The sequence below is a fragment of the Notechis scutatus genome, chromosome Z (genome assembly GCF_049901735.1).
Source record: "Notechis scutatus isolate UNSWTSFEM ecotype Mainland chromosome Z, rNotScu1.2, whole genome shotgun sequence".
Classification (NCBI taxonomy): domain Eukaryota; kingdom Metazoa; phylum Chordata; class Lepidosauria; order Squamata; family Elapidae; genus Notechis; species Notechis scutatus.
The window spans coordinates 11672147-11687956 of NC_142025.1; the positions used below are offsets into that span (position 1 = coordinate 11672147).

The window sequence follows — 15810 nt, forward strand, 5'->3', positions numbered from 1 at the left end:
GGAGCCTGATTTGTTCAACCACTCAACACATTAGCTTTGTTAAGCCTGGATTCCCCAACGGGTGTTAAGGAAAACAAACTAAACAGAACGTGCAGCGAAGTCAGATAGGAAGACAGGTAAATGTGTGAGATAAGTTTTCTAGTTAACACGCAGTAAAAATACAGATACGCTTGTGCTATCAAAAATATAGTTTATTCCATTTAAGAATTATAGCATAGTCAAAATATAACAGTCCATTAGTCATATATCAATTTCAGTCAAGTCTTGTCGGGGATACTCTATTTGCAAAATCCGTGTTGAGTAGCCAATGTCAGTTCACTTACAATAAATCAGTCCAATCTTTATTTTCTCTCCGTTGAGAAAAATAAACACTCCTTCTTCGGCAAGAACGCAGTCATCAATCCATCCAGTAATTAGGGATCAGTAAGCCAGAGAGAGAGAGAGCTGCAATTGCCTCGCTTCTAATATAGTGCTTTTACAACCACACCCTTAATTACATTCTTGCTGTTAAAGTTACACACACTTTAACTAACAAACCATGATACCATATTTATTATTTTTACCCAAAACAGTTAGGGTAAACAATGTTATCCCTAACATTCTCCCCTTTTGGGTAATAATAATAATATTACAATAATATAACTATTTACACCTTTAAATCATAATTGTCACAACTCTCTTTAAATTTTACAACACTTTGTGCTTTTGTAAACTGGTCTGCAATGTTTTCTTCCGTCATGTAGTACTCTAGACCATTTTTTACAGATTCTCTAACATTTAAGTATCTTAAATCAGTATGCTTTGATCTAGTCTTTGCAGCAATATTAGTAGCTAATTGTATAGCTGCCTGGTTGTCCTCGTACACAATAATAGAATCTTTAACAGTTATACCCATGTCTAATAATAACTGTTTGTACAGAATTAAGTCAGTGCATAGTAATGACAGACATGAAAATTCTGCTTCCATTGTTGACAAGCTAATATGCTGTTGTCTGATTGACCTCCACCCTATTAAAGTCTTACCAAATAATATAGCCATCCCAGATGTTGATTTTTTAGTGTTTATGTCAGTTGCAAAACTTGCATCTGCATAGGCACTAAGATTCAAATCACCTTTTGGCTCTAGATACAATGCATGGTGCATTGTTCCTTTAAGATATCTTAAAATTCTCTTTAATGCTTGCCAATGACATTGATGTGGATCATTATTATATCGTGCCAGCTGATTCACACTATAAGCTATATCTGGCCTTGACCAATTGCTTATATATGATAAGCTATCAATCAAAGATTGATATATGGTCTTATCAAATTTGGGACTTTGAGCATCAATTTTGCAAATTTCCTGACTCATTGGAGTCTTTGCAGGCTTACAAAGTTCCATTTTATACAATTTAATTAATTGGCAAATTTTATCCTCTTGAGATATCTTAAATCCTTTTTGTGGTTTTATTAATTGTCAATCCTAGATACTTTTTAAATTTCACCTAAATGCTTTAATTTTATCCTTTTGGCTAATAATGAAATAATCTCAGTAGCTTCATTATTGGTCTTAGTAATCAAAGCAATATCATCTGTAAATAATAACAATAATGACACCGTTCCATTATTTTCTCTTTTAAACATACATGCATCTGCTAAACCAGATTTAAACCCTATATTGTTTAATTCTTTCACAATATATTGGTTCCATTCATAGCCAGATTGTTTCAATCCATATAAACTCTTCTTGAGTTTCCAACAATCATTGCTATTTACTTTATTATCATTTATACCAACTGGTTTTTTCAAATATATTGTATGCTGCAATGGTGCATGCAGATATGCAGTTTCTACGCCTAAATGGTTAACTATATAATTATTCTTAGCTGCCCACACTAAAGCTGCTCTTAAAGTTGTAGCCTTAAGATTTGGTGCAAATACCTCATCATAATCAAATACATTTTGGTTAAATCCTTGTGCTACTAACCTAGCCTTATAAGTTACTTTCCCATTATTTCCAGTCTTTACTTTAAATATCCATTTGCACCCAATGGATTTTTCTCCTGGAGGTAATTTGGTTTCTTCATAAACCTGCATTTCCTTTAATGAATTTAACTCTTTTTCCATTGCCTTTTGCCAATTCTCCTGATCCTTAGCAGGATACATCTTAAGTTCATCTATGCTAGTAGGAACTTTATTTACTTGGCAAACAATACTCGCCTGATATCTTTCAGGTGGTTTAGTTATACGCGTTGTGCGTCTAGTTATAACAGGACTTACAGGTGGACTTTCCTTTATTTCCTGTTTTTGACTATCTATCTCTTCTTGATCAATTATTTCCTCTTGATCTGGTTCTATTTTCTCTTCATGGATTTCTTCTTTAATTGGACTTTTCTTATAACTAGTCTTTTTTTTCTGCCTTTTATAGGGTTCTATAATAACATCATTATCTGAATCCTGCTCTAATCTATTCCATCCTATATGTTCTAGGAATTGTGCACTAGCACTGCAGTATACTCTAGATGTACCTGGTTCCCAGAATCTATAAGATCTATGGTTTGCTTGATATCTAACAAAAATTAATCTTTTAGCTCTACGTTGTCCTTTGTGCCTGAGTTGTGTAGGGATATGCACCCATGCTGGTGCACCAAATGTGTGAATATAACTCAAATCAGGTTTCCTACCATGCCACAGAGTGAATGGTAATTCACCTGTTGTTGAATTAACAACATTGTTTAATATGTGATTACCACACATTATAGCTTCTCCCCACAAATTGTCAGGTAATCCAGAATCAGATAACATTGTCTTTCCCATTGATTGCAGTGTTTGGCCTCGTCTCTCTATAAATGCATTATGTTGAGGCCTATATGGTGCAGACTTTTTATGTTGAATACCTGCCATTTTAAGACTACTCAGGAATTTATTATTTGTAAATTCCGTACCATTATCTGTTATAAGAGTTACTAGTTTCTTTTTAGTTTTCCTCTCTGCAAATTTTAACCAATTAAAGAAATTTGTATACGTTTCAGTTTTTCTCTTCATTAGAAAACAGAAACCATACCTAGAATAGTGGTCCATTATGCTTAATATGTATCTAGCACCACCTACACTTGGCTTTTTAGGACCTATTATATCGGCAAATACTACCTCTAAAGGCTCTTTGGTAGTAAATCCATCAATTCTATTTGCTGGTATAACTTTGCTTTTGTTTTGATTACAAGCAGAACATTGCAAATACTTATTACAAGGTTTCAAACTTATTCCTTTAGATAGTTGAACAGTTCTCTTAATCATTTTAAAATTTAAATGACCTAGCCGTCTGTGTAACAAGTGAATACATTCATCATGAGGTTTCTTATTATCATAAACTGTGTTAGCCAACTCTAAACCATTATCATTTAACACATATAATTCACCTCTTAAAGATGCAGTAATTTTCTTACCTTCTTTTTCAATTAAACAAGTATCTCCCTTAAAGGTAACTATGTATCCGAATCTAACCAACATTCTTACTGAAAGCAAATTAAATTTAAGTTGAGGTACATGTAACATTTTTACGTTCTCATTTATATAAGAACAATGTGCAATACCTTCACCTTTTGCTTTAATTTTCCATCCATTTGCTAATGAGATATGCTGTGAACTCATGGACATTTTTACAAATTTTTTGTTATCATTTGTTATACAGTGGGACGCACCACTGTCAACCACCCATAAATTATTTTTTACAACTCCATTACTATACATTGCTAACTCATAATTCTTATTTCTTCTTTGATGGCTTACAGCATTCTGGCTTGCATTCTGGCGCTTTGGTTTCTTACAAAATCTTGTCCTCTCCCTCCACAATTAAAACACTTTTTAATTGCGTATGCAGTTGGAGATTCATTATTTTCCTTTTGAGGTTGCTCCCTCCTTAACTGATCTCTTTCAAGCCTTCTTCTGGCCTCTTCAATCAATCTGCCAGTGATATCAGTTAAAGTTAGGCTTTCTTTAGGCAATATTTCAAGGGAAGTTACGTAGTCATCAAAACTTTCGTCTAATGAAGATAGAATTATGTAGACCTGGTGTAGTTCAGAGAAAATTAACTCCTTCTCATGAAGTTCTTGAAAAATGCTTTTCATAGTATTCAAATGACTCAGCATATCACCATTCTTTTGGAGATACATCCGGAAAAGCTTCCGTGTTAGATTTATGTGAGCACCAACGTTATCTCAAACATAAATCCTCCTCAGTTTTTGCCAACACCCAACTGCAGTTTGCTCTCCGCGTATATGAACCAGTTGCTGATCAGTTAATGTTAGTCCTATGATGCAAAGTGCTTGTTCATTTTTCTGTTTAAATTCTTCTATCTTTTGACCATCTTCCTCATCTTCAGAATCCCATTCTTCTACGTTTGGTGGATTTTCAATTATGTTCCACAGACCTTCTCTTCGTAGAAGTAGACTACATTTCATAGACCATGAAACATAGTTTGTTCCATCCAGCTTGGATATAAGGGACAAACTTTGTAGACTGACTTGTGCCATGTTTCACTATATGGATATAAAACTATAATTGATAAAACACAGCTGTCTGTTTACTGTAATGTGTAACAACACAAAAATCTCACTTTTTACATAAACCTGTTTTTATCCTAGTTAAACTGACTTTGCAGTCTCTCTGGGCCCATAACCAGTGTTAAGCCTGACTTCGCTGCACGTTCTGTTTAGTTTGTTTTCCTTAACACCCGTTGGGGAATCCAGGCTTAACAAGCTTTGTATTTGCCTGTCCTTCATTCTAGTGAATATGGTAGTGCATAGTCCCAAGTGTCAGTGACAGTGCAAACAAATCCCAGCTCCCTCATGACATGCATTGGTCTTTCAATTGCAATCCCACAGTCGCCATTCTGGGCTTGGTGGACACGCTGTGTGCAACCATTTTATAATTCTCTGCTGCCTCTTTTTACTTGGGATCTGGTTAAGTTCAGTGAAAGGGGGGCATTCTGCATTGGAGATGTTTGATGAGGTAAGAAGACGTCAGACCTGTTGCTGTCTGTTTCTTTGATTTTAGTTTTTTTAGAACTCTCCTGAACTTTGAGAGGGACGTGGTGGCTCAGTGGCTAAAACGTTGAGCTTGTTGATCAGAAAGGTCAGCAGTTTGGCGGTTTGAAGTGCCACATAACAGAGTGAGCTCCTGTTACTTGTCCCAGCAACCTAGCAGTTCAAAGCATGTAAAAAATGGAAGTAGAAAAATAGGGACCACTTTGATGGGAGGTAACAGCTTTCCATGCACCTTTGGCATTTAAGTCATGCCAGCCAAATAACCATGGAGACGTTTTCGGACAGTGCTAGCTCTTTGGCTGATGAGCATCGCCCCCTAGAGCCAGAAATGACTAGCACTATGTACGAGGGGAACTTTTACCTTCATCTTTTACCTGAACTTTATTTGTTCTTATAGTTAACTTTTTGCCATTTATAAGCTGCCCACCCTTTCCTTACAGGTGAAATGGGCAGGATATAAATGTAATAAATAAATAGTTCCTCATTGTTAAATATACCAGTTACAAGCCCATACTGGCCATTTTGGGGTTGAAGTAAAAGAAGCCCACATATCTGGACATTGCCAAGTTAGGACATGTTGCCTTCAACCATTAAGGTGTGCTGGCACATCATTGGTTTTAGGTCTCTAAACGAGCATTTAATCTCTCAATTGGTTGTTGGCTGGCTGATTCCCACAATCAATTAACAAACAGGATTTAATGCAGGACTGTGTTGTGCAAAGAGCGGCATGGTGGCCTAGTGGTGAAGATGCTCACCTGCCCCTCAGAAGGTCGAGAATTGAATTCTAGGTAGTGGCTGTTTCTCTCCTAGGGCTCAAAGAAAAAAAAAATCTGCAAACTCCATGTAGACGTGAGGAAAGACATCCGGCCAATAAATGCTCAGCTCTATCCAGTCATCCTATAACTATAGGGTTGTGAAAGGGGAATTTTCTGTTATGTAAATCCAGTGCCACCAAATGGGATGGGGTTATTTTGGATTTACAACAACTTGCAATAAACCATTCCTACAAAGAATTAAGGAGGATTTAGAATTTAGCATGGAGAAGGACAAGAAAAAGAGGTTCTATTTCATGATTATTTTTTTTCTCTGCCCCCCTCAGTGCTACAACTGTGAAGAGGAAGCTATGTATCATTGCTGTTGGAACACTTCCTATTGCTCCATCAAGTGTCAGCAGGAACACTGGCATGCCGAGCACAAACGTACCTGTCGTCGGAAAAGATGAAAGCTTTCTCACTTCACCTGTTGACCTGATTTTCCTCTTAACATAGCAGGTGCTGGGGATTGTGTCTAGTTTTTCATGTTGGTTTCCAAGGGGTCAGAATTAATGTGAATTCATTCCCCTTTATGATTAATTCTTCTTCTTCTTCTTCTTTTTATTATTATTATTATATTATTATTATTGCACCAGCTTTTCATAAAAAAAATTTTTTTTTTTGCACAGTTAAATTTCAATCTTATCATTTGACACTCTGCTTCCAATTGTCATCACCTTATAGCCAGCCATCTTTCCCCTTCCTTTTTTGCTGGAAAAGTAATTTGAAACTCAGTTGGAGCACATTACTTTATGATAAATTTTAACTAAGGAAATTTGTTGCATTTTCAGCAAATTATTTAAAAAAATTCAACAAAACAAAGAAAGAAGATAGGAACATTTCCTAGAGATCTGAATGTAACAATAAAATAGAAAAAAGCATACTACCTGGATATAAGAGTTGTTAATCATTCGAAATGGTTTTCTTTAGCTTAATTTGCTGCTTGAACGCATTATCTGTTGGCTTGGGTATACATTTTAATTTTGGGATCAGGGTTGACACAGCAGATGATAGTCCTGCCACTTTTTAATGTTCTTTTCCCAATTTTGTTTGCTCCATTATTATTTTTCTTCATCATTTAGCTTTTATAATGAAAATATTAACTTTGATCTTATTGTTTCAAAATCAACAGGGACTCGGTGGGGTAGTAGGCTGAGCCAGATCTTAGGCAGGAAAAGTAATATTTAAAATTTAAATTTTTGCACATTTCATCCTTTTAAGACAAATACTTGTAAAAAAAAAAAAAGCCAAAAAGTGAAAGAAACTCCCCCATAAGATCAGCTCAATTTTACCTTTCATCGTATATGGAGTTCTAGGTTGAGGCACAAAAAGAAAAGACTTAATATTTGTCCTGTCCTTTATACCTCCTTCCAGCCCTCTGACTCCCCTTTTTTACCTTTTGAAACAATAGTTGATTATTAATCCGATTTATGCAGTAAATAAGAAATTAAGTCCGAGGGATGGGGAAGCACTTAAGTTTCACAAAAGCAGTTATGTCTGTAATATTTGGTTATTGCCATTTTTATGCTAGAATGAAGAATAATGCATGTTAATTTTCCTGTATTAAAGATGCTGTGATTTGTAAAAAGTTTGTCTTTTTGCGGAATGTTTGGATAAAGAAGTGCTACCAATAGGAATGGATCGATAGTTGAAAAGTGATTTTTTTCCCCCCTCTCTTCCCTCCCTTTTGTTTATTTTATGTATAGGTATATATATAAATTTATATATATATATATATAAATTGCATCCATGTTCAGAGTCATTTTTTTTAATACAAGGTGTAAACTTTATTTAACCAGCATATCTTCTAATGCTCTTGCCATTGTGGGGTTCTTTTCAAGATGGATTTAAAATTCAACCAACTTCCCTTGAACATTCTTTTCCAAGCTCAAAAAAAGTAAATTGTAAATATTTATGTAGACCTTGGATATTTATTGAAAGTGATAATACAATGAATCATACGAATAGGAGAACTGGGAGAAAAGGATTTTAGAAAGAAATTTCTCTGAAATTTGCTAGGATCAATCAGAAGATTAAACTCCTATTAAGCTTTCTGTGATCTATTACTATAGTCTAGAACAGTGTTTCTCAACTCAGCAACTTTAAGATGGGTGGACTTCCGCTGGCTTGGGGATTGTTGGAGTGGAAGCCTTACACCTTAATGATATTCAAATTGAGGAGCATTTGTATTGATCTTTAAATGAATAATGGCAACTGAAGTAGAGTTCCAGTTTCCATGGGGAACTTTGAAAATTCAGGCCACATAGCCTGAGTTTAAATGAGATACAGTTAGTAAGATGAGGGCAATACCTTCAAGTATCTGTATATTTGCCAGGTTTCATGGCAAATCTCTTGGAATGCCAAGTTGCCCATTTATCCTGGTGGACCTTCACCATTCCATTGTCCTGGAATCATTCTCTAAAATGGATGGATTTGGCAAAGACTCACTCCATGCAAATGGAGGCTCTGTCCTCCCAAATAGAGGTTGGCTCATGAAATACTAACTTTTATCTAGTGACTTAATTTTTTTAACAACGGAGTAATTTATGTTATGACTATATATAGGAGGCCTTCACCCTAGAGCAAGTGCAACAAAGAAACACCCTTTGATTATTTTATTATTGACTTTCTTCACCCTACTTAAAATTTTAAAAAAACCTTCGGTCCAACCCTATAAAAGCAAGTTTTTGTGAAAACTATTTTTTGGGGGTATAAAATCATTCTGGGATATGTAATATTTAACTGAATAGCTGCATGAAAGTAAAATTTGTGTTTTTTTGGCTTTTTTTCCCTTCTTTTGTCTCTGTTGACACGGTTGCACATTTTCAAGTTATTACAGTGTGAAACTGTGGGGTTTTTTTTTAAATCAACAAAAGAACAAGAAAAAAATTGTGGCCTGGTTTTGTATAAGTTTTAGGGGAAAATATTGTTTAGAATTCCTGATTTCAAACATCTTTTTTTTCCTGCAAATCATAAATCTATATTAAAGTGTTGAGCTTAGCCACTATGCACATTGTAATTTACTCATTGTGGCTGTCCAGTCTATGATGCATTCTGCCATTTTGTAAGCTGCTCTGACTAGCGACATATAGTCATTAAATGTGTTAACATTGGTTAATAAATGTATTTGAAAAGGCAACAGCGCCTTCTAGTTTTTTGTATTTATTACTTTTGACCCTTCCTAGGTTAACACAGATTACAAATATTGTCATCAAAGATTTTTGTAGTACTGTTGTTGTCTGTTTTACTCTGGAAAAAGATGGCATCTGATAAATGTGACGTGTTAACTTGTTCAACTTAGTGTCAATTGATTGCTGTCAGTTGTTAGATCTTCCTGGAATCCTATCTAAGATATTAAATACAAGAATGTATTTAAGAAAAAAATGATGCTGAGATAGACATTCCACTTAAAATATTTTCTTCTAAAAAGGGCTCTGATAAACTAAGACACAAAAAGGCCTTCATTTTAGCTTCTTCTATAATCATTCATGCTGTCATCAAAGAAGCTATTACAGGCAGAATCATGTTTCTTTATATCTCCTTGATCCGGCTACCTATGGACATTACTTCACTTTTTTAACAGAATGGACCATATATACACCTTGCATCATCATAACAAACATAAGTTGGTGGAATGGTAGAGATTAGTCCCAAATCACACCAGAAACTTCCATGTCCATTTTCCAAACTGAATCTAGAATAAATTGGATTGATTCTCATCTTAACAGCACTTGGGATTTTACTGTTTCTTTACAGGGACAAAATTTTCAAATTTTGGCTTTACTCCCCCCCTACACCCAAAATAATTAGGTGATGATATCCTTCCAATATACCTTCAGTAAGTTAGTGATATAGATAACATGTACATGGATGGTTCCAAATCAGATTATTTGTAGTCCTTAACTTGCAACCATTTATTTAATGACTATTTGAAGTTACAATAGCACTGAAAAAGTGACTTACAACTGTTTTTCACACTTATGACTATTGCAGCATCCACATGGTTACATGATCAAAATTTGGAAACTTGGCGATTGACTCGCATTTATGATGGTTGGGTTGTCATACTTGCAAGTTAGTGTCATAAATACAAATCATTTGATCACTTTTTGCAAACTTCTGATAAAGTCAACGGAGAAGCCAGGTTCACATAACAACGATATTACTAATTTAACAACTGCAGTGATTCACTTAACAACTATGGCAAGAAAGGTCATAAATTCCAATCAACAATTGCAGTGATTCACTTAACTGTCTTGCTTAACCAATAGAAATTTTGGGCTCAGTTGTGGTTGTAAGTCGAAAACTACCAGTGTGCTAGAGGAATTCATATATGAAATTATATATTTGGTGTCCAGTTGGTCCATAAAGTTGTCTTAGCATCCTAGGGTCACATGATCACAATCTGGAAACTTGGCAATCAGCTTGTACTTAAACAACAGTTGCAGCACATCATGGTCACATCATTATTTGCTAATTTTCTTGCTGGCTTCTCACCAGCAATTATTGAGGAAATTTGCTGAGAAGATTGCAAGATGGTAAGTTTCTACTTACCTACATATGTACACTTACATATCCTTCCATTCTTCACACGGACCTCACTAGTGACTGGGTGGCAAAGCCATCTTTGTGCTTTGCCACCCCAGCCACTCAAACACACTGCCTGCACCTTTCAGGAGCCTCTTTGCCACTTGTGCACCCGCACTGCCCAGGTCCTATACCTCTCTGGATATCCATGTTGGTCCGTATACTTTTCCCGAGCACCACTCCACTTTCAAAGCAGCTCCAACCCCTATCATTTCAATGAATACTCAAATCTTCTGTTACTTCATGGACAACAGCCTTCCATAAAACTCGGCAAAGATTTTTTTTATTTTCTTTTAATCTTCATGCATATTTTATCTATTTTTCCCCATTGGAACATTCATAGGGAATTGGAGAGAAATACTTGGTTCTTAAAAGTCTCCAGTATGGCTTCTAATTGCATTAGAACATAAGCAAACTGACTGTATAATACTAACCTCAACTTACAAATGGTAGCTTACTGATAATTTAAAGTTACAACTTGGGGGCTACATGAACCAGATTCAAAGTTCTGATGGTCACCCACCCTCCTATGGTCATGGCAACTGGCTTCATTTATGGTGGCACATCTATTTGCAGCATTCTGTGGTCACGTAACCAAGTTTTACGACAGTTTTCCCAAAAACTGACAGCTGCTTTCAGTCTTCAGAAAATGTGGGACCTCAGAAAACCATTAATTCATCTTAACTGGTGTTCACTTAATGGCTGTTGCAAAAAAGGTAAGATGGGGTCAGTTATGTCTGTTTTACGGCTGTGGCAACTTAAGACTGATGGATGGGCTGCATTACTATCATTTTGAGGATTACTAGTATTCTACATAGAAAGGTCCATTTAAGCTTGTAATGGGCCAGATTTTATCCAAATGTATCAGCTCAAGGGTGAATTTTGCTAGCAGGGAAGCAATAAATGAAAGGGCCAGTCTCACTTTTATTTCCTGTGTAGAACTTCTCATTTTATCCATATGTGCATGTAGGATTTAGAGTATAGCATCATAAGTGCAAAATTCCTTGACTGCCAGTTAGTATAATATAAAGCAGTTTCTGCCTGCTATCCTGCTGATATAGGCACACATACACAAATAAGAAATTAGGAATTGTGGTAATTAAGAATTTTCTTAATGTAAAACAGTACAAATATTTGAATTGGAATATTATGCCTCTACAGACTCTAAAAATAGATACAAATTCCATAGGCAGAAGGCGCCTGTCTACAATTGTATCTGGTTTTACAATTGTATCTGTAATGGTTTTTACACTTTCAACAGAATAAACAGATTCTTCCACAATCTCTGCATTTGCTATAAAATGCATTATTTCCTCTTAGTTCATTTTTACCTCCAGTAAGATCGATGGGATAAAAGAAGCAGGTACATAATGCATGTAGGGAGATTTTGGTTTAGAGAAGCTTTCATCTGAGAGGTAAGTAGGTAGGGCTCTGGCAATGGATTAATGTTTAAATGGATAAAATGCACCAACAGGTAAGTTAGTTACCTTAAGGAAGATTGAGGGACAACTGACTTGACAATCAAAGGAATCTTTTTATTATGGTTCCTCAGTCAAATATTTAAGTGGATATGGCATTTTTATCAGCCATTTTATGGAATTTTATTGAGTTCTTTCCAAGGACCTGGGATAGGAAGATGCTCTTGTTTGATGAAGTTGAAGGTAACACCCCTGTATTTGCCGTATATAAACACCTTTTTTTCCAGTAGTCCTGCAATTGCTTGCCCAGGTTGCTCAGCCCACAGTAGCCCATTTATCACCAAATGTCCAGGAACTCCCAGCACCTAGTGTGATCTTTGTTGATCCAACCGATGACCAATCCAGTAACAGTTTCTGTAATTTACGTCTCACCATATTGGTTCCTCTGATGAGACCAGTCCAGTGTGGCATAGCTGTCTTGTCTTAGAGCACACAAGCCCCGCAAACACATTACTTGGGCCTAATTGGGGAATTATTACTGTATTTTCTATCTTTTGAAATAATTGTTTACTACTACTTGTTCACTACTGTAATTGCTTACTACTATTTACTATTTTGGTTAGCAGGCAGAAAGGAGAGAATAGATTGTAGGCCTGTCAGAAAACCACACTATTTTGTCCATTTGTTCTTTTTCTTATTACCTTTTTCACCATCACCTCGCCTCAAAATATCTTCAAAGGTTTTTAGGTGATTAATTAAAGACATATAAAGTTACAAAGTCCTGTTAATTCTTTCCAGGCCAACTCCTTTTCTGATTATTCTGCTACCTTTAGGAGGGCACTTTGAATGCGCAGCATACATAATTCTGGGGTTTGCAAACTCTGCATTTATGAATTTCCCATCATGCATCTATAAAACATGGCCTGCTTTCTGAGCAGATGGGAGGGGATTGCCACAATATTTTGTTGTCAAAGGCAAAAGAAAAAAAATCTCTCCTTCCATTCCCTCATCCTGAATAAAGACCCTAATCAAATTCTGGCAAGATTTTTATGTTTATTTCAAGGGAAAGAAGCACATGAGATGTGTTTAGTTTAACATAAATTTTTAAAATAAAAATATTCCACTCTGCCTTTGCTACACTATCCCCTGATATCTTCAGCACTCTATGTTTCTTCTGTCCCTGGCTCAGCAGAATTGCATCAAATTCAGCTTCACAAAATTATACCCCGTTTGTCTAGTCTGCCAGGTGTGGCCATCGATGTAATTGATTACTTTGACCACTATAGAGGGCGCTCTGGTGTTTCACAAACTCACCATCTCCAGATCCTGGCTTGAAAGAGAGTTTTCTTCAGGCCATCTTCAAACATAACTTGTTCCAAGTGGAGATGCTCAGATCAAGATTTTGAAATAGCATATATCAACCAAAACTTTTGGGAAACAGATACATGTTTTGTGCCAGTTAAGTGAAGAGTTTCCCTTGCTTTTTCTTGATGGACAGCAAAGACGCTGTATTATATGCCATTTTGCCCATCAGTCTGCAACTCAAGAGATGAATAGAAAATAGGATAGGATAGAATAACAGAGTTGGAAGGGACCTTGGCAGTCTTCTAGTCCAATCCCCTGCTTAGGCAGGAAACCCTAGACCATTACAGAAAAATGGTTATTCAATCTCTTCTTTAAAATTGCCAGTGTTGGAGCATTTACAACTTCTGGAGGCAAGTTGTTCCACTTATTCTGTCAGGAAAGTTCTCCTTAGTTCTAGTTGCTTCTCTACTTGATTAGTTTCCACCCATTGCTTCTTGTCCTGCCCTCAGGTGCCTTGGAGAATAGCTTGACTCCCTTTTCTCTGTGGCAACCCCTGAGATATTGGAACAGTCACCACTAGTCCTTCTTTTCATTAAATTAGAAATACCCAATTCCAGCACACATTCTTTATGTTTTAGCCTCCAATCCCCTAATCATCTTTCTATAGTATCGTCTTTTTTACATTACGGCAACCAAAACTGGATGCAGAATTCCAAGTGTGGCCTTGCTAAGGCTTTATAAAGTGGCATTAACACTTCACATCATCATGATTCTATCCCTGTTTATGCAGCCTAGAAACTGTGTTGGCTTTTTTGGCAGCTGCGGCACACTGCTGGCTCATATTTAAATGATTGTCCATTAGGACTCCAAGATCCATCTCACAGTTACTACTACTGAGGTATCATATATAGTATACCTGTGCATTTGGGTTTGTTTGTTTTTTGCCTAAATGTAGAGCCTTACTTTTTTCACCATTGAATTTCATTTTGTTAAATAGCGCCCAGTGTTCAAGTCTGTCAAGATCCTTCTGTGTCTTAAGCATAAAGTGTTGGCTATTCCTGCTAGCTTGGTATTGTCTATAAATTTAATGAGTTTCCCATCTATTCCCTTGTCCAAATCATTGTTGAAGAGTACTGGGCCTAAAACAGAGCCTTGGAGTATCCCACTGCATACTTCCCTCCATGTAGATGTAGTTCCATTGAGGACTACACATTGAGCGCAGTTGGTCAGCCAAATGAATCCATCTGGTGGTGATGTTGTCTAACCCACATTTTCCTATCTTATCAAGTAGTAGGTTATGGTCTGCTTTATCAAATGCCTTACTGAAGTCCAAGTAAATTATATCCACAGCATTTCTCTGGTCCACTAATTTTTCATTCTTTGACATAACTATTGGGTTCCTGCTTGGCTCTGGTATAATTGGACTTTGAAGAAAAGTAGTTTTGAAAATTCCTGCTCTATTTTAATTTGGAGTAATATCAAATATTGCTCACCCTTTGAAACAGATAATCAAAGAAAACTGTTGCTGGGATTGTCATGAATAGCCACCCTAACCTTCTTCGCTCAGTTTTTATAATCTGGGCAGTGCTACATGGAACTACTGTGATTAACTTAAAAATACCTATGCAATGATGCTGAATCACAGTAATGCTTCATTTGATCATGCTCTTTGGCTCAATGTAAACTAAAACAGCCACTTTAGTCATATGTGGTCCTATGTGGTGCACATTATCAAACAGAAGTCTATTAAATATGGAAGGCTATTGGATGTCCAAGGTGGCTGTTTTAGTTTGGGATTCAATTTTTTTTTACTACCGGTTCTGTGGGCATGGCTTGGTGGGCATGGCTTGGTGGACATGGCAGGGGAAGGATACTGTATAATCTCCATTCCCACCCCACTCCTGGGGGAAGATTACTGCAAAATCCCATTCCCTCCCCACCCCACTAACCTGCTTTCCAGCTCCATTCTCCTGTGCAGGGCAATAAATGCAGACCCAGACGATCAGCTGGGACTTGGGAGGCAGAGAATAGATGGGGATGGAGCCAGTCAGAAGCGGTATTTGCCGGTTCTCCGAATTACTCAAAATTTCTGCTACTGGTTCTCCAGAATTGGTCAGAACTTGCTGGTCAGAACCTCTGAACCAGCATGTATTTATGACTCTAGCAATGTCCCAGGGTCATGTGATTTACATTTGTGACCTTCCCCAACCAAATTCCAACAAGCAACATCAGTGGAGAAAACCAAATTCATTTAATAAATACATGATTCACTTAACAATTACAGTGATTTACTTAAGCACAGCAAAAAAGATTATAGAATCAGTTGCAATCTGTTTACCAACCACCTTGTTTAGCAATGAAAATTCTTGTTCCACTTGTGGTCCTAAGTTGAAAACTACTTGTGAAAGGTGGAAATTTGTCTTCAGAGTATTATTTTACATATGTGTTCCTGCTAAATGTTTTTCAATTGCTCCCTAAGTGAGAATATGAATATTTATATTTCCATTTGACAAGTTTTCTTTCAGTGTTTGGTACTCAATAGACAGAAGATGTAAAATAATATTTAATGCTTAAACAGTAATGAAAGGTGTAGAGCACAAATGTAGGAAGTTTTAAAAACAAATTTCCAGTTTTATAGTTTACAGTTGAGTCCAGCTTTTC

At 36.3% G+C, this 15810-nt stretch overlaps 1 protein-coding gene across 28 annotated transcripts in view; it reads left to right on the plus strand.

The window, feature by feature from the left end:
- Nucleotides 1-8978, plus strand: part of ZMYND11 (zinc finger MYND-type containing 11) — a 113124-nt gene extending 104146 nt beyond the window's left edge. For all 28 annotated transcript variants that reach the window (XM_026687251.2, XM_026687258.2, XM_026687254.2 and 25 more), the window contains one exon: nucleotides 6127-8978. In XM_026687251.2, coding sequence (XP_026543036.1) covers nucleotides 6127-6249 — 123 coding nt within the window. In that variant the 3' untranslated portion in view covers nucleotides 6250-8978. The remainder of the gene's footprint in view (nucleotides 1-6126) is intronic.
- Nucleotides 8979-15810: the final 6832 nt, after the last annotated feature.